We start from the raw sequence: 22,836 nt of genomic DNA on the forward strand, positions 1-22,836 counted from the left end.
GTATATGCAGGTTGCTCCCGGTTTTTCTTTAAAACCTATGTTGCTTCTATTACTCTCTACTCTGTAGTATGCCATGATAAATGCCTTCTTCTGTTTATCTCTTTGATCATTTCTATGATCTTTTTCTTTTAGAGTAGGTCATAGGAAACACACATTTTTAAGCCTTTATCACAAATTGTGCTCCAAAACGGAACGAAAACGGAAGCTTCAAGTCACAAAGGAAGAACAACATTTGTGTAGAAGCACCCTAAGAAGAATAGTTCATAAAAATAAAATGAATCATAATGTCCTTCATGCTAATGGTGATATTAATATTATACACAAATATTGTCCCAAAGGCATTATCATCATTTAATAAAACAAGTGAATTCCAGAAAAAAGGAGGCTTAAAGTGAATGAATGGATATGTAACTAGAGTTTTCAGCGTCAATAAAAAGAGCTCTAGTCAATATATTAAATAGACTTTAAATGGACCCTTTGGTGTATGACAGTCCCATCAACTCAACCCCTTATTCAGACAGACTCAAGCATTGATACCCGCTCTGTAACCTATGGTGGACGTCAAGCCACACTGAATTTAATTTTGAGTATTTGCTTTGTCCTTCTGCCTGCCTCTCTACATATATTCCCCTAGTCTTTTTCCCAGGTCTTGGGGGTATCACAATTCTGGAACTGTATATAAATTTTGTCTGGATGGGCACATGTTAAGGGGAGGGTCCAAACTTACATCAGATTTTCAAGATTTGGCTCAAACAGTCTTAGGACTTTGGGCTTAACTGCACTGATAAAAAAAAAAATTCTTTTTTTTCACTGATATTCCACTATTAATTTTGAGATCATGTCAGGAAACCTTAAGGCCCAGTATGATGCTCCCTAAAAGTTCTTTGAATGCTACTCTGGCATTGGGAATTCAAATACATTATTTGGAAAAGGTGGTATTCCTTCTGTGACATTAACTTCAAAAAAATGCCCTGACTACTCCTAAGACATGAGGGTGCTGTTGCAATGCCCCGCTGGGCTGAGCACTGTGCTCTCAGCCCTTGTCAAGCCTGTTGTTGGAAGAGATTTACTAATCTGGGGCTTGCTGGCCATCCCACACCTGTCCCAACCTGGCTCCTGAAACCTGGTGGGGTGGCCACCAGCTGAGGTGTTCTGGGGCTCTGTTTCTCGTGTCTGTACCCCTGCTGGTTTGCCAAAGCTTCCTCGTGAAGCTGGGACTCAGCCTGCCTTGTTGTCTCCTCCTGGGGAGCCCCATGTAAACTGGCCTCATTTGTTTGGGAGGCAGAGTGGAAACGGGCTGCTTTTGGATGCCAGTCCTGCTGCCGGCCACCCGGGAAACCTCCAGTGGGTTATTATTATGTGAGCCATGCCTGCCGTACATTTAAGTCTCAGACCCTGAGATAAGATGATAGCATTCCAGCTGAGGTTTCAGACCCTGCTGATGTGGCTTTCACTTTGAACCGAACATACCCCTGGGGAAATGAATTCTAAGAAAAGATGGTTGAAGTGGGTATACACACAAGGTGTAGCAAAGGAATGGGCTCCTTTAGGAGTGGTCACTCAACGCGGCCACCAAACGCCTGCCACGTTCCACCTGGGTGTGCCATGGGAACACAGCTGAGTTAATGCGCCTGCTCTCTCTCTGTCTCTCTCTGCTTCCCTAGTGCCGACCAAGCCCTTGACAGATTTGCAATGAAGAAATTTTATGATGATAAAGTTTCAGCTTTAATGCAGCCATCCCAAAAACGGTATGTATCTACCATGCTCCCATACCCCCCCCTCCCTGAGCCAGAGGAAAAAGGTAAATGGGATTTTACATTAAGAAATGCCAAATGACACTTTTCCCCTGAAGAGACAGAAGAGACCCTCCTCTGGCCCCCTACTGGGAATGGCTGGCCTAAGTCCTGCCAAAGAATCTGAAAACCAAAAACCTGTTGCCGTCAAGTTGATTACAACTCATAGCGACCCTATAGGACAGAGTAGAACGGCCCCACAGGGTTTCTAAGGGGCACTTGGTGGATTCGAACTGTCAACCTTTTGGTTTAGAGCACAGTGCTTAACCACTGAACCACCAGGGTTTCCATAAGTTTTCCAGGAGCAGCTGGCGGACTCGAGCTTTGGACCGTTTGGTTAGCAGCCTGAGCTCTTAACCACTGCACCACCAGGGCCTCTGTGAAGAATCTGAGGGAGGAGCTTTTTTATGATGAGAGGAGAAATTAAGCGAGGAAAAATTGTGTGGTGGTAGTGGTGGTGGTGGTGGTGGGAGCCACCTATGGCACTGGCTAGCTCCGGAGAGATAAACGGCTGCTTTCCTTCTCCACACTCTCAGCAATTTGGGTCTTCTGCCCCTATGGCAGGTTTTCATTTCCATTATTACTATTCTGAGACTTGTTTCTATCCAGGCTCAGTAAACAAGATAGGTAGTAAGTATTTTAGGCTTTGTAGGCCATCCGGTCTCTGTCACAGCTGCTCAGCTCTGCCGTTCTGACAAGATAGCAGCCCTAGACAATACGTCAATGAATGAGCACAGCTGTGTTCCAGTCAGACTGTTTTATACAAACATGTGGCCAGATTTGGCCCCAGGGTTATCATTTGCTGACCCCTGTCCTAGACAGCAGCCTCCCTGAAGCCAGGGTAGTACCATTTTTTCTATTGGCACACTTCCTCTTTCTCTACTGCGTGTGCTGTACCTGGTCCATGGAAGATGCTCGGTCAGTGTTGGGTAATGGCCATGGTGGAGCAGGACATTCTCCTTTTTCTGTGTGCCTGACAGGCTGAGGTGAAGAATGAGAACTTGAGGAAGCTCAGTGTCCAGAGGCAGTAAGAAAAGTTGGTAGGCGGCTTTCCTTCCAGACCCACTTGCTCTGCAGATGGTGATTTAACACAGCCAAGGACATAGCGACACTCCTTTTTTTTTGGTAAATTGAGTGACAGTTTTTAAAAGAATTGCCAAGGCATTTGCCAAAATGAACGTTCTGTCCTAGAGACACCTTCGTTGTGTGTGAATTCCAATCCGTCCCTCTGTTCTTGCCTGTGCACTGAGGGCCCAGTCAGCTGATGTGGGTGGAAAGGTTCTGCATCAGGGAGGCAGGCCAGAGGTAGATGCTGGTCCGGAGCAGGGGCTCATTATTTCAACTTGGGACCACCAAGGGCACCTTTGGCTTTTATCTTGAGTGTTTCCAATGGCATGGGTCTGTTTGTGTTCACACTAGAATGTGCTGGAGAAACATGGACTCTAGATGTGGGCCTGGCCTAGCCTACTATGAGCAAAAGACCCCACAGAGAAGGCAAGTCGCTTGAGGAAAAGCCAAGGTTCTATCAGTATTATATTTAAGTAACCCCTTGCTCTGTCTTGAACCATTAAGTGTCATTTCTCTGTTGAGCCGTTTCCAAAACAGGACCATTAATGGGACCTCCTATGTAGGAAGTGAGGAGTGACCCATGCAAAATGCCTAGCACACACCAGGAAATTATATTTGCTCTTATTGTCTTCTCTTGGTTCTTATTACTGACTGCTCTGACAGCTTTCTAGTAGCATTAAAAGAGAGTGAAAAAGGAGAAAAAATCTGATTTCAGTATGCCCCAAATTTTCACGTACAATGAGTATACATAAGGTCACCATGAGTCAGTCAGAACTGACTCAATGCCAACTAACAACCACAACAACAAAGCTTTCATGTATCCTTCCCATCATTATATATTTGAAGGTCTAGCAATTTACATTTCTGTAAGGTTGGCTTGGGTTTGATTTTGCATTCCAAGACTGTAATCTCCCTGTACCCAGAGGTCACGAGAAATGACCCTTATTCCTGGCTCCCTGCCCTGTGCCTGCACTTAGGGGATGCTCACCGAATTGTTATTTATTAAGTGGTTGAATAACCAAACGAACACATAAAAATGAATCTAGAGGAATATTTCAAACCAGGGCTAAATTTCTTGGCATTTCATGTCACAGTGAGGTGGCTGCATTTGTAGGTACAGGCTCGGTAGTGAGAGCTCTCACCTGGTCCTAAAAACCCTGTGTGGGAGCTTTGTGGGCTATTTTAGGACTGAGCTCAAGAAATTATTTCAAAATCTCATAATAATGAGAGTGAATTAATTAGCTTGGCATTTGTGGCTCTAAGAAGCTTACAGCTTTAACAGTAATTTCCCCAGCAGTCATCAACAGAGAAATAACAGAGCTTCGCTGGAGCCTTTACATAATAAATATTTGGTTTAGCTTGCTTGTTATGCATGCAGTCCATTTGGTGGGAAGTAAATTCTCTGTTACTTTGCTCATTACATGTAAAAAAGCCATCAAGCCCACAGGAGCCAGGTCAATGATGGCCTGTTAAGTTACTTGTTTCCAGCAGGAACTGTGGCCATGGGCAGTCCTCTTTTTGTACCTTTAGGCTTCAGCAAACAGGGCTACCATGGGAAGCAGCTTTTCAAACCCTGATGTTGGCCTCCTGTTGTTGTCGGCTCTGTGCAGTCAGCCCCTAATGCATGGTGACCCTATGCCCAATGGGATTGGACCGCTGTGAGCCATAGGATTTCATTCACTAATTTTTGGAAGTTGCTTGCCAGGCCTTTCTTCCTAGTCTGCCTTAGTCTGGAAGTTCTGTTGAAACCTGTTCAGCATCATAGCAACACACATACCTCCACTGATGGACGGGTGGTGGCTGTGTGTGAGGTGTTTTGGCTGAGGATCAAACCTGGGTCTCCTGCATGGAAGGTGAGGATTCTACCAATGGACCTGTCCTCCTGTTACCCAGTGATAATTGTTGATGGTGTGTCAAAGGTGTCTGTCAGCTTGGAGGCCCGTGTATAGTTTAATTTATCATCAACATAAAGGAAGTGATTCATTAAATTATTGAAGTTGTTGACCTTCTTCCTTTTCTTATCCTTTCTTGTGAAGAAGAAAGAGTTGAGAGAGCAGCACCCATGTCTGGCTTCCATCACTTTGTGTTTGATAGGGAAGAATGGCTGGTGACCAGTAATTCCTTGGGACAGCTAACATCTGGGGACGAGGTATAAAAGTGACCACCGGGGGCCCGGGTTGGGTTACGGAAGTCTGTCATCCCCATGTCCTCTGCGCACTGTTGTGGGTGTCCCTTTGAGGTAAAGGGAAGAGAGATCAGAAGTTGTGACATGCAGTAATTAGGATTTCCTTGATATTTCCAATAGGTGGAAATGATCCTAACCTTACAGTATTGTCTGATCTTTGATATTCTGTAATTTTTGACGTGATTTTTTACCCACAAAGTGTCTCAAAGAACACTCGGACCTAAGGCAAGGGAAGTGGGTGTCCAGGCTTTTTCTCACAAGGGCGTTTGCTGCTTAGCGAGGGCCCACTGTGACAAGCCAGGCTTACCGCGCTTTGTGATATGGAGACCCCCCAACCTGTCCCCACATGCAGATGTAGAGACAGAGAGGGTTGGCCTTGCTTCAGAGCTGAGCAGCTTCAAGCCAGCTGGCCGCTTCTCTGGACCACATGCCCCAGCCCTCTTGGGCCCTGAGGGTTGCTGCCACCTGACAGTGTGTAATGGGGGACAGAGGCTGGGACCTCTGCATGTGCCCATTACCTGCTTCTCAGGCGCCATTCCTGGCTTTTAGATCTAGCGCGACTCCTCTTGGCAGCCATCCTGCGGGCTCGGTCTCATCATTCTGTCCTTCAGCAAAGGGAGAAGGAATCCTGGGGGGTGCGAATGGTTAATGTGCTCAGCTGCTAACTTAAAGGTTGGAGGTTCAAGTTCATCCAGGGGTACCTGGAGAGAAAAGCCTGGTGATCTACTTCCGAGAAACCAGCTATTGAAAACCCTGTGGAAACCAGCTCTACTCTGACATACATGGATTCCCCCACTCTCTTTGCTAATTGGGAGCATCTCAAGGCCACCACGCATCAGAACCCTCCATGTTTGTATGTAGATGTGAGATGTAAAGCCAGTTCCCCTCAGGTGCTGGGGTCCATGCGCACCACAAGCCCAGGGAATGTGCAGAAGGGGTGGAGGGAATCATCACACCTGGAGTGGTCACCTGTGTGTGATCCACCCGAGCAATTGCCAGGTGCTGATAGAGTAAAACACCTTCCTGTGACTAGAGCTACCCAGTGCCGGAGGGAGGGAAAGCTGCGGTTCAGAGAGATGGATGATTCAGTCAGAGGTCCCTCTGATCAAAACATCTGTGATTCAAAAAAAGCATAATAATAATAATAATAAAAGTCTATGATTCCCTTACCTTGCTGAAAACTAGGGAAACCAAGAACCATGAAATCTGCAGTGGGTGAAATTTGTGGTCACTGTTGTGTGCTGTCAACGCGATTCCGACTCAAAGTGACCCTATAGGGCAGAGTAGAACTGGCCCACGGGGTTTTTGAAACTGTAATCCTTACTGCCACCGTGTGTCCGTCAGTTTGTCGTACTGTGGTGGCTTGCATGTTGCTGTGATACAGGAAGCCTTGCCACCAGTATTTCAAATACCAGCAGGGTCACCCTTGGTAGACAAGTTTTAGTGGAGCTTCCAGTCTAAGACAGACTAGGAGGAAGGACCTAGTGGCCTACTTCTGAAACATTTGTCCAGTGAAAACCCATGGAACCAGCAGTCAAGAAATCAAAGGATGCATTGCATTGGGCATATCTGCTGCAAAAGACCTCTTTAAAGTGTTAAAAAAGAAAGTCACTTTAAGGACTAAGGTGCACTTGACCTAAGCCGTGGTGTTTTCAGTTGCCTCATATGCATGTGAAAGCTGGACAATGAATAAGGAAGACCGAAGAAGAATTGACACCTTTGAATTATGGTGTTGACAAAGAATATTGAATATACAGCAGGCTGCCAGAAGAGCAAACAAACCTGTCTTAGAAGAAGTACAGCCAGAGTTCTCATTAAAAGCAAGGATGAAGAGACTTCATCTCACATACTTTGGACATGTTATCAGGAGGGACCAGTCCCTGGAGAAGGACATCATGCTTGGTAAGGTAGAGGGTCAGCAAAACAGAGGAAGAACCCTCAATGAGATGGATTGACACTGGCCGCAACGGTAGGCTCAAGCATGACAAGGATTGTGAGGATGGCGGAGGACTGGGCAGTGTTCGTTCTGTTGTACGTAGGGTCACTTTGAGTCGGAACCATACCTGAAGGCACCAAACAACAACAGTCCTTATGGGAGCAGATTGCCAGGTCTTTTCTCCTATGGAGCATCTGGTAGGTTCAAACCGCCAACCTTTTGGTTAGCAGCCAGACGCTTAACCATTGTGCCACCGTGGCTCCTTCGGTAAAATTTAGGAGATTAAAAATAATTGAACTGTTCACCCATTTCTATTTTAAAGTACAGTAGAAGTTAAGAAATCTTGTCAAGGAAGAAAATGCCAGAAAGGGCAGCAGTGTGGGCGCCCTCTGGTGGCGAGACCCACTGTGTGGGCCTCGTCATCTGGGCTCTCAGGGCCTGGTGACCCACCCCTTGAAGTCCACCAGCAGCATTGCGAGGTTTTGTGCTGTCTTAAACAAGAAGAAAGTGTTTGCCGTCAAGAAAGTTGAAGTACTGGAATGCCTTGTTTTCTATGAAAAATAGAAGCATAACTTCCTTTCTAACACTCTCCTATTTTTTTTAGTGTTTACCAGAAATTTCTTTTTGTTCAGTTTGCTTTGTATACGGATTCAGCTGTTTGACATAATGGCCTGTGTCTGAATTGCCAGCATAAATTAGAGATTTTTTTTTTTTTTTTTTTTAAGATAAACGAGGTTAAGCTTAGTGGCCATTTCAGATGTGGGATGGCGTGTTCTTGGTTCAGAGGGAAATGGACTGGGCCTGGGTGGTTGGAAGCCTGAATAGTCCTCTGCGAGCAGTGTTGGCATTGACCTCTGTCAGTCAGTACTCACTGACTGCCCCCGTTTGCTAGGTTCTGCTGCAGGCATTAGAGATATACATAGATGATTAGACTGTGGGTGTTTTGGTTTTTTATTTATTTTTTTTCTCTTGCAAAGACTGCAGTACTTTGGCAGGAAAGACATGGGAACAAATAGATTGAGTGTAAGGTGTTGCGTGCTATGGCGGCATGTGCTTGCAGGGTGCATTGGGGATGCATGCAGGGCATGGGAGGGGGTTGAGAAGCCAGGGAGAGGACCTGGAGGGAAGGAGCTGCCACATGTTAGTCACGTGCACGAGAGATGAGATTTGCAGGGAAAACAAGAGACTCTCCAGGTGGAGGGAATGGCCAAGGCGAGAGCATGGCTGGTGTCTATACTCACTTCTCCATCATTACTGCCACATCTGTCGAGTACCACGAAGATACAACCCTCCTGCTGTGGAAACTTCTCTCGCAGCCCCCGCATGCACAGAGAAGATGTCTGAAGTCAGCATTGATACAGGTGCACAGTGTTTAATTAATCACTTTATCAAAGAAGAGGAAGTAGAAAAAAGAAGTCATGTCTTCCAGGCATGTAGTAGGTGTTGACTTAGCCAGAGTGGAGATGGGGGCCTGAGGAGAAGCCAGGGAGAAAATACAGATAGAAGCAGTGCAAGAGTTCAGAAGCCGGGGTTTCATACATGTATTTGAAGGTCAGGGGACCTCTGGCCAATCAGATGTGGCCTCTGCAGGCTTCACTATGGTGGGAATCTATTGGCCATGAGTGGACTCCTACTCATGGTGACCTCACGTGTGTCAGAGTAGTGCTTTTCCGGGCTTTGATGGCTGAGTTTTCAGAAGCAGATCACTAGTCCTTTCTTGTGAGGCATCTGTGGGTTGACCTGAACTTCCAGACTTGCAGTTAGCAGGAGTGTGCATTAAACATTTGCACCAAGCAGAGACTCCATGATGGGACCAAGGATGGTCATGGGTGTGCTGAGAGAACACAGGTGATGGAGGTGGAATGGCTGGACAGGTAATTGTGCCGCCTCAGAGGGCAGCTTCAGCTGGAGGGAGCACACACATTGTGGCAGGTCCTTTGTGCTCCTGCCTCACCTTCTCTGGACTTCAGCCACAGGGTCGTGATGCCCAGCACATGGATGCGTGGAGGGTATGGGGGCTCCTGCACCTGGGACTACACAGCCTCAGGCTCGTGCCACAGCGGGGATCCAGCGTGGGCAGCTGCGGGCTAAGAGGCTGCTTTATGGTCCCGGATCCCTGGTTCCAGGCACACAGTAGGTGCTCTGTGTGGAAGTCCCCCAGAGGTGTATGATGGATTTCCAAGTTCCTCCCTGAGGCTCTGTAGGGAAGTTGGCCAAAGGATGCTGAAAACTCGTCATGTTGTCAGCAGCTAGGATGGCATCCCCCCGCCCCCTCCCCCCCAGAGCCCTAAGTCTGGCAGGCTCTGGGTCCACATGTCTTCATCCTCCCCTTCCTGGCTGTGCTTACACGTGGGGTGGGGCCGGGGGTGCCCCTTGGAAGCTCTGAGCTCCTGTCCTTTGCAGGTATGTGCAGTTCCTCAGTGGCCTCCTGTCTGGGTCGGTGAAAATGAACGCCTCGCCACTGTTCCTGCATTTTGTCATCCTGCACGGCATCCCCAACTTCGACACAGGTGGAGGTGAGTGATGGCATGCAGCGGTGGTGCTGGGATTTGCTGACGCAGGTGCAGTGGTGCTCCTGGCTTTCTGGATTGAAGCAAGCCTCCCTTCTCCTTCTTTGAGGACCAGCAAGTTTCTGTTCCTCAGTGGTTGTCATGGGCCACCACCCTATAGGCAGAGCAGTGTCTTGGTCTGATGAGGCTGACTAGCATCAGAGGACGGGTGTTCAGTGAGGTGGGCTGGAGTGTCCTTTTCCCCTGGCACTCTGTGGTGACATCCTGGGCCAGCAACACCTACGAGTTCTGAGAGGATCCGAGCAGGGAAGAGGCCTCAGCCCACCCACTCATCTCAATGACTGTCCTCCTAAGTCACATCAGACACCTCATCTCCCGAAGCCCCTTCAAAGTGACTTGACAGGAGGACACAGAACTGCAGCCTGTGGTCCCCTTATACCTGAACCTCTGGGGCAGCACGAGCAGGCTCCTTGCCTGCTAATGCCCCTCTCTCTGTTTGCCTCATGCCTGTGGGTTCCTGCTGCCGGACACTGCCCAGGTGGGGGGTGTCTGACGGCTAACTGCCTCTCTTTCAGTGTGCCGGCCCTTTCTGAAGCTCTACCAGGCCATGCAGCCTGTCTACACGTCGGGGATCTAGTAAGTGTGTTCTGACACCTGGAGGTTGTGGGGGGGCCCGAGCTGCTCCTTCCGCAGGGAGAGGGTGGGGTGAGATAGCTGGCAGAGAGCCCAGAGGGGCGCACAGGGAGACTGGCTACCAAGTCTCCCTCACCACCTCTACCTCCTTCCAGTCTGAGTGCTGTCACTCCAGACTGGCAAAGGGGCGTGGGTGCTGGGGCTTCGAGGGGAGAGAGGGTCATTTGCCATTTGAGAGTGAACATATGGGCAAGAGTCCCATGACAAGTACTGGTTGCATTTTTTCTCTGTCCTTTGGATTTTAGACACTGGGTTACCACACATACCCAGCAATTCTAGGGATTTCTGGGCTTTTTTTTTAGTTTTGAAAAAGCCTTGTATGGGCACGAGTGGAGAGCTAATAAAGGTAAAAAATGTTCCCATTGTAGGGTCACCACTTGCAATAGCTGGTGTCCATGTTTCTGTACTCGCTCTGGACTCTAAATGTTGCTGCCACATCGGCAGTCGCCCTTAGGGTTTCTACAGCAGTTGCAGCAGTCTGCATGCCCCACACACCAGGGCTGGGCCGGGCCAGGTGCTTGCAGGTCACGGCCCGCCCCCGGAAATGCTGTCCAACCCTCCCTGGCCTGGCCACTTTTTGTACCTGTTTGCACTCATTTTCATAGACTAGATTCTTAGATGGCTGGGTTGCTGAGCAAATCAGGCCATGTTGTGTAATTGCTGGGTTTTCACTTGTAGTGTTGCTTTTCTCAAGATGTTTTCTTCCCGTTACATCAAGCACTTGCACACTTATTCACGCTTTTGTTTATCCCAAAGCAATGTCAGCCCGGAAAACCACAGCAGGGTCTGCATCGCCATCGAGCCGGCGCAGCTCCTGAAGGGGGACATCATGGTGAGTGTCCCCAAGTCTGCCGGGGCTGCCCTCCCTGCTCAGGGACAACGATGCAAAGGGAAAACCATTTTATCTTAAAACATTGTCCCCCCCCCCCCCAAAAAAAAAGCCCATAGGAAAAATGAAAAATAACCCTTACTGTAGGCATTTGGTTAATTTTCGAACGACTTTAATTAAAGAGGCAGAAGAAATCTTTGTCCTCATTTCTCTTTCATTATACAGCCACTAGGTAAACTTGAAATTAAAGTCCTGACTGAGCCACAGAGCATCTGAGGCCTCTCACTTCCTGATCGTGTTTGCAGTCTTAACATGACAATGAGACCTGCAGGGTGTAGGTGCAAGAATAAAATATTTATCATTAATAGCGAAAGGGTGAAATACAGGTAGTGCATTTACGGCTTGGCTAATGATCAAAACAGTTTTGAATCTCGGGTAATTTGGTTCTTGGCTGAGATTAGCTGCTAAATTTTTACCTTTCATGTATGTTGAAAGTAGAAAAGTTTATAATTTTTTCAAATAATATTAGGACAGATTTTGTATAAAATAAGGAAAACCTTTATGGTAAGTATCTGTTGCTTTAAACATGCATGTTGGTGTTGTCAGGTGCCATCCAGTCGGTTCTGACTCATAGCAACCCTATGTACAGCAGAACAGAACACTGTCTGGTCCTGCCTCATCCTCACAATTGTTGCTTTGTTTGAGCCCATTGTTGCAGCCACCATGTCAATCCACCTTTACAAGGGTCTTCCTCTTTTTCGCTGACCCGCTGCTTTACCAACCATGATATCCTTCTCCAGGGACTGGTCCCTCCTGATAACATGTCCAAAGTAAGTGAGATGAAGTCTTGCCATCCTCGTTTCTAAGGAACATTCTAACAGTACTTCTTTCAAGACAGATCTGTTCATTCTTTTGGCGGTCCACGGTATATTCGATATTCTTTGCCAATACCGTAATTCAAAGGCATCAATTCTTCTTTGTTCTTTCTTACTCCTTGTCCAGCTTTCACATGCATATGAGGCAATTGAAAACACCATGGCTTGGATCAGGCACACCTTATTCCTCAAGTGACATCTTTGCTTTTCAACACTTTAAAGAGCTCTCGTGCAGCAGATTTGGCCAATGCAGTGTGTCCTTTGATTGCTTGACTGCTGATTCCATGAGCATTGATTTTGGATCCTTGACAACTTTAGTATTTTCTCCATTTATCATGCTGCTGCTTTTTGGCCCAGTTGTGAGGATTTTTGTTGTCTTAATGTTGAGGTATAATCCATACCGAAGGTTGTAATCTTTGATCTTCATTAGTAACTGCTTCATGTTCCCTTCACTTTCAGCAAGCAAGGTTGTGTCATCTGCATATCGAGGGTTGTTAATGAGTCTTCCTCCAATCCTGATGCCACGTTCTTCTTCATATAGTCCAGCTTCTCGGATTATTTGCTCAGCATAGAGATTGAACTGTTGTTGTTGTTAGGTGCTGTTGAGTCAGTTCCGACTCATAGCGACCCCATGCACAACAGAACAACACACTCCCCGGTGCTGAGCCATCCTCACAATCATTGTTATGCTTCAGCTCATTGTAGCAGCCACTGTGTCAATCCACCTCGTTGAGGGTCTTCCTCTTTTCTGCCGACTCTGTACTCTGCCAAGCATGATGTCCTTCTCTAGAGACGGATCCCTCCTGACAACATGTGCGAAATATGTAAGATGCAGCCTTGCCATACTTGCTTCTAAGGAGCATTTTGGTTATACTTCTTCCAAGACGGGTTTGTTTGTTGTTTTGGCAGTCCATGGTATATTCAATATTCTCGGCCAACACCACAATTCAAAGGCGTCAGTTCTTCTTCGGTCTTCCTTATTCATTGCCCAGCTTTCACATGCATATGATGCGATTCAAAATACCATGGCTTGGGTCAGGTGCACCTTAGTCTTCAGGGTGACATCTTTGCTCTTCAACACTTTAAAGAGGTCTTTTGCAGCAGATTTACCCAATGCAATGTGTCTTTTGATTTCTTGACTGCTGCTTCCATGGCTGTTGATTGTGGATCCAAGTAAAATGAAATCTTTGACAACTTCAGCCTTTTCTCTGTTTATCATGATGTTGCTCATTGGTCCAGTTGTGAGGATTTTTGTTTTCTTTATGTGGAGGTGTAATCCATATTGAAGGCTGTGCTCTTTGATCTTCATTAGTAAGTGCTTCAAGTCCTCTTCACTTTCAGCAAGCAAGGTTGTGTCATCTGCATAACACAGGTTGTTAATGAGTCTTCCTCCAATTCTGATGCCCGGTTCTTCTGCATATAGTCCAGCTTCTCGGATTATTTGTTCAGCATACAGATTGAACAGGTGTGGTGAAAGAGTACAACCTTGACACACACCTTTCCTAACTTTAAACCAGTCAATATCCCCTTGTTCTGTCTGAACAACTGCCTCTTGATCTATGTAAAGGTTCCTCATGAGCACAATTAAGTGTTCTGGAATTTCCATTCTTTGCAATGTTATCCATATTTGTTATGATCCACACAGCCGAATGCCTTTGCATAGTCAATAAAACACAGGTAAACATCGTTCTGGTATTCTCTGCTTTCAGCCAGGATTCATCTGACATCAGCAATGATATCCCTGGTTCCATGTCCTCTTCTGAAACTGGCCTGGATTTCTGGCAGTTCCCTGTCAATAGACTGCTGCAGCCATTTTTGAATGATCTTCAGCAAAATTTTGCTTGCATGTGATATTAATGATGTTGTTCTATAATTTCCACATTAAGTTGGATCACCTTTTGTTGAAAATAGGCCTAAATATGGATCTCTTCCAGTCAGTTGGCCAGGAAGCTGTCTTCCATATTTCTTGGCATAGACGAGTGAGCACCTCCAGCGCTGCATCTGTTTGTTGAAACCTCTCAATTGATATTCCATCAATTCCTGGAGCCTTGTTTTTCACCAATGCCTTCAGAGCAGCTTGGACTTCCTCCTTCAGGACCATCGGTTCCTGATCATATGCCACCTCTTGAAATGGTTGAACATCGACTAATTCTTTTTGGTATAATGACTCTGTATATTCCTTCCATCTTCTTTTGATGCTTTCTGCATCGTCTAATATTTTCCCCATAGAATCCTTCACTATTGCAATTCGAGGCTTGAATTTTTCTTCAGTTCTGTCAGCTTGAGAAACGCTGAGCGTGTTCTTCCCTTTTGGTTTTCCATCTCCAGCTTTTTGCACATGTCATTATAATACTTTACTTTGTCTTCTCAAGACGCCCTTTGAAATCTTCTGTTCAGTTCTTTACTTCATCAATTTTTCCTTTTGCTTTAGCTGCTTGATATTCGAGAGCAAGTTTCAGAGTCTCCTCTGACATCCATCCTGGTCTTTTCTTTCTTTCTTGCCTTTTCAGTGACCTCTTGCTTTCTTCATGTATGATGTCCTTGATGTCATTCCATAACTCGTCTGGTCTCCGGTCACTAATGTTCAGTGTGTCAAATCTGTTCTTCAGATGGTCTCTAAATGCAGGTGGGATGTACTCAAGCTCATATTTTGGCTCCCGTGGACTTGCTCTGATTTTCTTCAGTTTCAGCTTGAACTGGCATAGGAGCAATTGATGGTCTTTTCCTCAGTTGGCCCCTGGTCTTGTTCTGACTGATGATATTGAGCTTTTCCATCGTCTCTTTCCACAGATTTAGTCGATTTGATTTCTGTGTGTTCCACCTGGTGAGGTCCATATGTATAGTTGCCATTTATGTTGTTGAAAGAAGGTATTTGCAATGAAGAAGTCGTTGGTCTTGCAAAATTCTGTCATTCGATCTCTGCCGTTGTTTCTACCACCAAGGCCATATTTTCCAACTACTGATCCTTCTTCTTTGTTTCCGACTTTTGCATTCCAATCACCAGTAATTATCAATGCATCTTGATTGCATGTTCTATCAATTCCAGACTGCAGCAGCTGATAAAAATCTTCTATTTGTTCATCTTTGGCTCTAGTTATTGGTGTATAAATTTGAATAATAGTCTAATTAACTGGTCTTCCTTGTAGGCATATGGATATTATCCTATCGCTGACAGCGTTGTACTTCAGGATAGATCTTGAAACGTTCTTTTTGGCGATGAATGCAACACCAGTCCTCTTCAAGTTGTCATTCCCAGCATAGTAGACTATATGATTGTCTGATTCAAAATGGCCAATACCAGTCCATTTCAGCTCACTAATGCTTAGGATATCAATGTTTATGTGTTCCATTTCATTTTTGATGATTTTCAATTTTCCCAGATTCATGCCTCGTACATTCCAACTACCGATTAGTATGGATGTTTGCAGCTTTTTCTTCTCATTTTGAGTTGTGCCACATCAGCGAATGAAGGTCCCGAAAGCTTTTCTCCATCCATGTCATTAAGGTTGACCCTACTTTGAGGAGGCAGCTCTTCCCCAGTCATCTTTTGAGTGCCTTCCAACCTTGGGGGCTGATCTTCCAGCACTATATCAGACAATGTTCTGCTGCTATTCATAAGGCTTTCACTGACTAATGCTTTTCAGAAGTAGACTGCCAGGTCCTTCTTCCTAGTCTGTCTTAGTCCGGAAGCTCAGCTGAAACCTGTCCTCCATGGGTGACCCTGCTGGTATCTGAATACTGGTGGCATAGCTTCCAGCATCACAGCAACACTCAAGCCCCCACAGTATGACAAACTGACAGGCACATGGGGGATAAATTGAAGAAGTATGGTGAAAGGATACAACCCGTACACACATCTTTCCTGATTTTAAACCACGCAGCGTCCCTTCGTTCTGTTTGAACCATTGCCTCTTGGCCTAGGTACAGGTTCCTCTTGAGCACAATTAAGTGTTCTGGAATTCTCATTCTTCTCAATGTCATCCATAATTTGTTATGATCCATACAGTTGAATGTATTTGTGTAGTCAATAAAACACGGGTAAACATCTTTCTGGTATTCTTTGCTTTCAGCCAAGATCCATCTGACATCAGCAAGTTGTCCCTCGTTCCACGCTCTCTTCTAACATGGCTTGAATTTCTGGCACTTCCCTGTCGATGTACTGCTGCAAACATTTTTTAATTCTTTTCAGCAAAATTTTACTTGTTTGTGATATTGGTGATATTGTTGAATAATTTCTGGATTCTGTTGGATCACCTTTCTTTGGAGTTCAGCACAAATATGGATCTCTTCCAGTTGGTTGGCCAAGTAGCTCTCTTCCAAATTTCTTGGCATAGATGATTGAATGCTTCCAGCATTGCATCCATGTGTTGAAACATCTCAGTTGGTAGTCCATCAATTCCTGGAGCCTCGTTTTTTGCCAATGCCTACAGTGCAGTATGGACTACTTCCTTCAATACCATGCTACCTCTTGAAATGGTTGCGTGTTGACCAATTTCTTTTGGTAGAGTGACTGTGTGTATTCGTTCCATCTTCTTTTGATGCTTCCTGTGTCATTCAATACTTTGCCTGTAGACTCCTTTAATATTGCAACTTGAGGCTTGAATTTTTTCTTCAGTTCTTTAAGCTCAAGAAATGGTGAGTATGTTCCTCCATTTTGGTTTTCTGTATCCAGGTCTTTGAGCGTTTCATTATAATACTTTACTTTGTCTTCTTGAGCCACCCTTTGAAATCTTGTGTTCAGTGTTTTACTTTATCATTTCTTCCTTTCCGTTTAGCTGCTCTGTGTTCAACAGCGACTTTCAGAGTCTCTTCTGACATCCATTTTGGTCTTTTTTATTTTTCCTGTCTTTTTAATGACCTTTTGCTTTCTCCATGTAAGATGTCCTTCCTCAGCTTGTCTGGTCTTTGGTCATTAGTGTTCAGTGTGTGAAACCTGTTCTTGAGATGGTCTGTAAATTCAGGCGAGATATACTCAAGGTTGTACTTTGGCTCGAGTGGACTTGTTTTAATTTTCTTTGCCTTGAACTTGTATGTGAGTAATTGATGGTATATTCCGCAATTGGCCCCTGGCCTGGTTCTGACTGATTATATTGAGCTTTCTCTGTCATCTCTTTCTGCAGATGTAGTCTATATGATTCCTTTGTATTCCATTTGGCGAGGTCCACCTTGTATAGTTGCTGTTTATGTTGTTAGAAAAAGGTATTTGCAATGAATGGATCCTTGATATTGCAAAATTCCATCATGCAATCATCCTCATTGTTTGTGTCACTAAGGCCATGTTTTCCAACTACTGATTCTTCTTTGTTTCCAGCTTTTACATTGTAATCACCAGTAATTATCAATGCATCTTGATTGCATGTTTGATCAATTTCAGACTGCAGAAGTTGATAAAAATATTCAGTTTCTTTATCTTTGGCATTAGTGGTTGGTACATAAATTTGAATAATAGTCACATTAACTGCTCTTCCTTGTAAAAAAAAAAAAAAACTAGTGCCATCGAGCTCTTCCTTGTAGGTGTATGCATATTATCCTATCACTGACAGCATTACACTTTAGGATAGATCTTGAAATGTTCTTTTTGGTAATGAACATGATGTTATTCCTCTTCAATTTGTCATTCCCCAGGTATGCATAAACCAAAAAAACCAAACCCAGTGCCATCGAGTCGATTCCGACTCATAGCGACACTATAGGACAGAGTAGAACTGTCCCATAGAGTTTCCAAGGAGCGCCTGGTGGATTTCAACTGCCGACCCTTTGGTTAGCAGCCGTAGCAGTTAACCACTACGCCACCAGGGTTTCCGCCAGGTATGCACAGAATACTGTAAATATAATCTTTACATAGTCTTTGTTGTCCTTCTTTAACAAGAAGGTAAGAATGTGCAAGAGTTACCTTTTTATTTTTATTATAAATGACACAGTCAAAGGTTTTGAGGATTTTCATTAATTTCCCCTAAAAATTTGCATTTTAAAATCCCTTGGTAATGGATGGTGAACTTTTTCCTCCCCCGTTCTGAAATCTCGCAAATTCTCACGGAGTGAGATCCATAAAAATGAAGATCCCATGTCCTCAGTCGTAAACTCAATGCCCCATAAGGAAAAACTTTTCTTTCCCCACTCCCTCCTCATGTAACCACTAACAATATTTAGTTTCTGTATATTTGCTTATTTCATATAAGTGAGATCATACAGTATTTGTCCTTTTGTGAATGACTTATTTCACTCAACATAATGTTTTCAAGGTTCATCCAAGTTGTAGTGTATATCAGGACTTCATTTCTTTTCATGGCTGAATAGTGTTCCGTTGTTATCCATTCATCTCTTGATGGACATTTTGGTTATTTCCCCCTTTTGGATACTATTTAAAGTGCCACAATGAACATTTTTTACATTCCATGAAGAATGGAGACGTCTGTGGGGAACCACAGGGACTAACTGGCTTTAGAGTCGCCCAAGTCTGAGTTCCAGCCAGGTCTACCATTTAAAGGGAGTCTGTGCCAGTCACTCAAGCTCTCTGAGCTTGAAGTTCCCCTTCTGTAAAGTGAGGATCATACCTTGTGAGGATTTAATGAGTTAATGCACATAAATCTCTTAGGATAGCACCTGGCAGAGGGTAAAGGCCCAATCAATGTGGGTTTGTGTCATGGTCATTATCATTGTTATCCACTAGACCAGATTGTGGCTTGGCTGCCAGGTGGCCACCTGCCTCCTCCTTCTGGGCTGGTGATGCTTTAAAAGAACCCCTGGGTAGATCCCTCCACAGTGGTGTCCAACCAACCTTCTTGCCTGTAGCCCTATCACATGCCACCTCCTCCCTGCCACCACAGCTGCTGCAACAGCCTAGCCTTTACTGCAGCCAAGAGCTCCCCTGTTGGCCTCCTAGGCGAGAAACAGCTTCTCGGAGGGTCAACACCACCAGAGCCTGAGTTCCATCATGGCACCTGGGGTGTGGCTCTGCCAGGTGGGGGAGGGCTCTTCGGAGGGGACATGGAGTGGGAGGGAAGCTGTTTGGCCTTGGTTACAGGGAGGCCAGTCCAGGAGTGAGATGGGGCAGGTGGAGAGGAGGCATGAGTGGGTGAAGGCAGTGCCCACCGACAGATGTGCCTGGACTTGGCTGTGATGCATTCCCATGACTGCACGCTATTCCTCGGTGAAACCCCTTGGCATTAGGGGCAGCATGAAAGCTGTGTGCTGTACAAGCTCAGGGAAGCACAGTTCCTGGGTATGTGAGGGCAGTGCTGCCCAAAGTGTCTTTAGATAAAGGATGATGCATTCTGGGCACCAGAAGCCACAGGAAAGGTACCTTTCATCATGTGGCATTGGCCCCTGGGTGTTTCCAAATGTATCATTTATAAATGGCATTTCATCCGTCAGCTATACAGGCCATTCACTGTAGGGTCTGGACATTTCTGGTCCTTCTTTATTGCCCTCATGAACAGTTAATTTCAATATGGCAGGAAGTTTGGAATAATTATTATTTGGACCTTCTGAGAAATCTCGTGTCCAACTCAAAATGATGAATCTCTTCAGTGCTGAGCAGAGACATTCTAAGTGGGAGCTGCAAGTAAAGGAAAATCTTGCCAGCAAGCATTTGTGGGGCCCCTGCTGTTTGCCAGTATGGAATGAGGTACTGCAGGCCTGTGACAAGAAGGTGCTGATGGGCTGAAGACACAAAGACAGGCAGCTCTTGTCCTCAGGAGCCAACAGTCTAATTGTTGGGGTGCTCTGTGGATTCCCTGTTTTACAGCACTTGAGGACTCATGAGGTCCTGAGTGGGGCGTAGGGTCCTAGGACTGTGTGTAACAGTTACTGCAGGCAGGGTAATCAAGGGGAAAGAGGCCCTCATAGCTGAGAAGAGAATAGAGAATCCAGGGCTAGAAAAGTAGATGGAAATGGCCGGTTCATGTTAGAACACAGGCCACCAAGAAGAGCATCAGGGTTGGAGAGCCAGGAGCTGTTGACATGAGGAACACATTAGAAGACCAACGGCCAGTTCCAGGACTGTGCTAGGAGCCCACTCTAATGGTCAGGTGCAGGCATGGGCCTGACTTCTCAGAGGTGAAGAACTAGAGAGTGTCCCCGAGGCAGAGCTCAGCCTTGAGAAGCTAGAAGGTTAGAGCAGACGTGACAGGTGTACAGGTGCACCTGCCGGATTCATAAAAGAGAAAACCCACTGCCGTCGAGAGGCCTGCGTTAATGGGTGATGGTAATGACTTCACGAAGCGTCAGCACTTACAGTTGAGCTTGTATCCTGGAGGAACACAGGGCTGTGCTGATGTGGGCTGCTGCACGAGAGAAGGAAGCCCGGCATGCTCTCCCCTCTTCTCCTGGCTTACTTGTGACCTCCAAGACCAACATGCCCAGCCTGCCCTTGCCATTCCAGCCCATCTCTGCTCTGTTCTCTCTGTGTCTTCCCCTCACCTGCACTTCACTGTTGGTGCCTTCATTTTGGCCTGTAAGCAGTGCCAGGCCAGGCCCTCTCGTGATTCTTTATCCCTCCTGGGTACCAGCTAGTTTCTGTCCCTCTCTCTCATCCACATTTTCAAATTCGGATGGTTTGCACTCACCCCCTTTCCGTTCTCCACTCAACTTAGTGACCTTGGTGCTCTTCACTTCTGCCTGACAGCAGGGGTCTCCACTTGGCCATGTCTGTAGCCCTCACCTTCTGGCCATCTTCGTTGCATTCCTCAGCATCTGTCGTTCTATCCCTGCCTCTGGTGAGAAGCCTCTTCCTTGTCCACCCCTCATTGGAGCCCCTCCAGCCCCTCTGTAGCTATCCACTCCACTGGTGTCTTCTACACTCCAGTCTTCAGAGCACAGCTCCTCCTTCCCTTCCGACTGTTCCTGGGTCTCCTCTGCCTTTTATTTGCCATGGCCCCCAGACTCAGCCTTTGATATCGATAGCCTGCTAAATTCTGCTTGGCTGCTCCAGGCTGCCACCAACACCTCTTCTGCAGAATTAATCTCACCATCCTGTTCTATGCCTGCTGATTTCCAGGACTTCCTGCCCAGCCCTTCCCCAAACTAGAAATGTGACCTCCATCCTTGATATCGCCCTTGCCCCCTCCATATCTAATCAGCCATGGACTTTGCATGTAGAAGGTTTCCTGAGTTTTCCTCCCTTCTCCCCAGGACCATAGATGATTACACTCCCCTCTGACCTGTCCTCCAGGAAGCACCATTTAAAGCCCAATCTAGCCACAGCATCTCCCTGCTTCCATGGCCGTCTGCCCAACCCCCTTCCCAAGACCACAAATCCCTCCTTGTCCCTACTCCCTTCTAGTCATTCAGCTCCGGCAGTATGCATTAGTTGTCATGTTTTGCACGTGCCACCTGTCCTTTTCCTCTTGCCTTGTTAATACTGTCCCATGCACACCAGTCACCTGTCTCTTTGTGCCCACAGTTTTGCCTCCCCAGTGGATGCTGTGCAATGCGAAGGCAGAGCCGTTTGTTACTGACCTCACACTCCCCAAGCCGTCTCCATTTTGGTCAGAGAGTGGACAGACACACAGCACATGTCTGAAAAGTGAGAGAGGAGGCAGGACGGCCCACACATGCTATAGTGCTGGTCAGTCGCTGGGCACTGTGCCAAGTGCTTTGTCGTTGTCCCATCCTCCTCCAGGCAAGGAGCCTGAGGCTGGGAGCAGAGGAACAACTGGCCAGGGCCAGGCTAGTAGGCTGAGCCAGGCTTTCTGCTCAAAACCTGCTCCCAGAACTACCACACTCGCAAGCCTCATGTCACAGGGACCTGCTGTCCTCCTTCTGTTCATGGTGGCAAGCAGCGTGATGACTCATGCGTGTGTGTGATTCCAGGTGCACTCACAAGCATCCTGAGATTCAGACCTTGGCTCAGCAGTGCAGTTTTTTGGGTTGAGCATTTCATGTATGGAGGTGCTGTTCCCATGAGTTATTTGTTGCCCTGTGAAATGCTGGTGAATTCAATACCCCTATCTTTTCACAGGAGAGACTTACTTTGATAAAATGATTCCTTTCTTGCTGCTTTGTTCACTCCTAACATGGACTATTTTAGGGTTGTTTTATTATCTGATTTATACTTCCTGTGTTTTTGAGTCATTTTTGTAGACTCTGCACTTATTTTCTGAAATGTTATCAGATGGTGGGAGGATGATGTGGGTGACAGCTGAAAAGTGGTGTTTTTCCATGACAAAGGATCATTTTTCCTGGTGCTGTTAATAGAAGTGATGAGCTAAGAGGTTTAGTTCAGTTACCTATCTTTAATAAAACTAAAAGTACTTTTAGTATGTGCTTATTAAATAAAACCAGTCTAGGATGTTTGGGAAGATTCATTATGAAACAAAGTGTTGCTCATCACCCAGCGCCTTTGGCGATGATTTGTCTCCAGCATTCGTTTACATCACGTAATCACAGCATGGGCCCTGAACTGGGCCTGTCCTTGTTACTGCGTGAGCATTCTTAGAGGTTGAATGGGCCATCTTCCTTCCTACTATTAAATCAGTTCTAGGTTTCTTGAGGCTTTGTAACACAGAAAGCCTGTCACCATCAAGTTGACTCCAACTCATGGCGACCCCGTGTGTATCAAAGTAGAGCTGTGCTCCATAGAGTTTTCAATGGCTTTGAAAGCCAGGCCCTTCTTTTGAGTCACGTCTGGGTGGACTTGAACCTCCAACCTTTCAGTTAGCAATCCAGCGTGTTAACTGTCTGCACCACCAGGAACTCCTCCATTCTGGCCCCTCCGCCATCACCAAATGAACCAAAACTGTCCTAGGAAACATAGAGAACACATGCTGCTTTCATTTGGCCCCCATCCTTACGTTTTGACATATTACATTTCTTGATACATACCTCTGCAAATTCACCGAGCATAACTTAAGTCAAGACGGCTGCAGATGGGGGAGGATCACTGAAAGGGTATTTTCTGTGTGAAGGTTCAAATATGCAGGCAACTTCATTCCTCAGGAAGAATTT

The 22,836-nt window shown here is 46.0% G+C and overlaps 1 protein-coding gene across 5 annotated transcripts in view; it reads left to right on the top strand.

The window, feature by feature from the left end:
- Positions 1-22,836, top strand: part of TNS3 (tensin 3) — a 388,908-nt gene that overhangs the window by 195,011 nt on the left and 171,061 nt on the right. For all 5 annotated transcript variants that reach the window (XM_049894028.1, XM_049894024.1, XM_049894025.1 and 2 more), the window contains 4 exons: positions 1,665-1,748; positions 9,386-9,498; positions 10,068-10,128; positions 10,942-11,017. In XM_049894028.1, the coding sequence (XP_049749985.1) occupies positions 1,665-1,748; positions 9,386-9,498; positions 10,068-10,128; positions 10,942-11,017 (334 nt within the window). The remainder of the gene's footprint in view (positions 1-1,664; positions 1,749-9,385; positions 9,499-10,067; positions 10,129-10,941; positions 11,018-22,836) is intronic.

Source organism: Elephas maximus, chromosome 8 (genome assembly GCF_024166365.1).
Source record: "Elephas maximus indicus isolate mEleMax1 chromosome 8, mEleMax1 primary haplotype, whole genome shotgun sequence".
NCBI lineage: Eukaryota > Metazoa > Chordata > Mammalia > Proboscidea > Elephantidae > Elephas > Elephas maximus.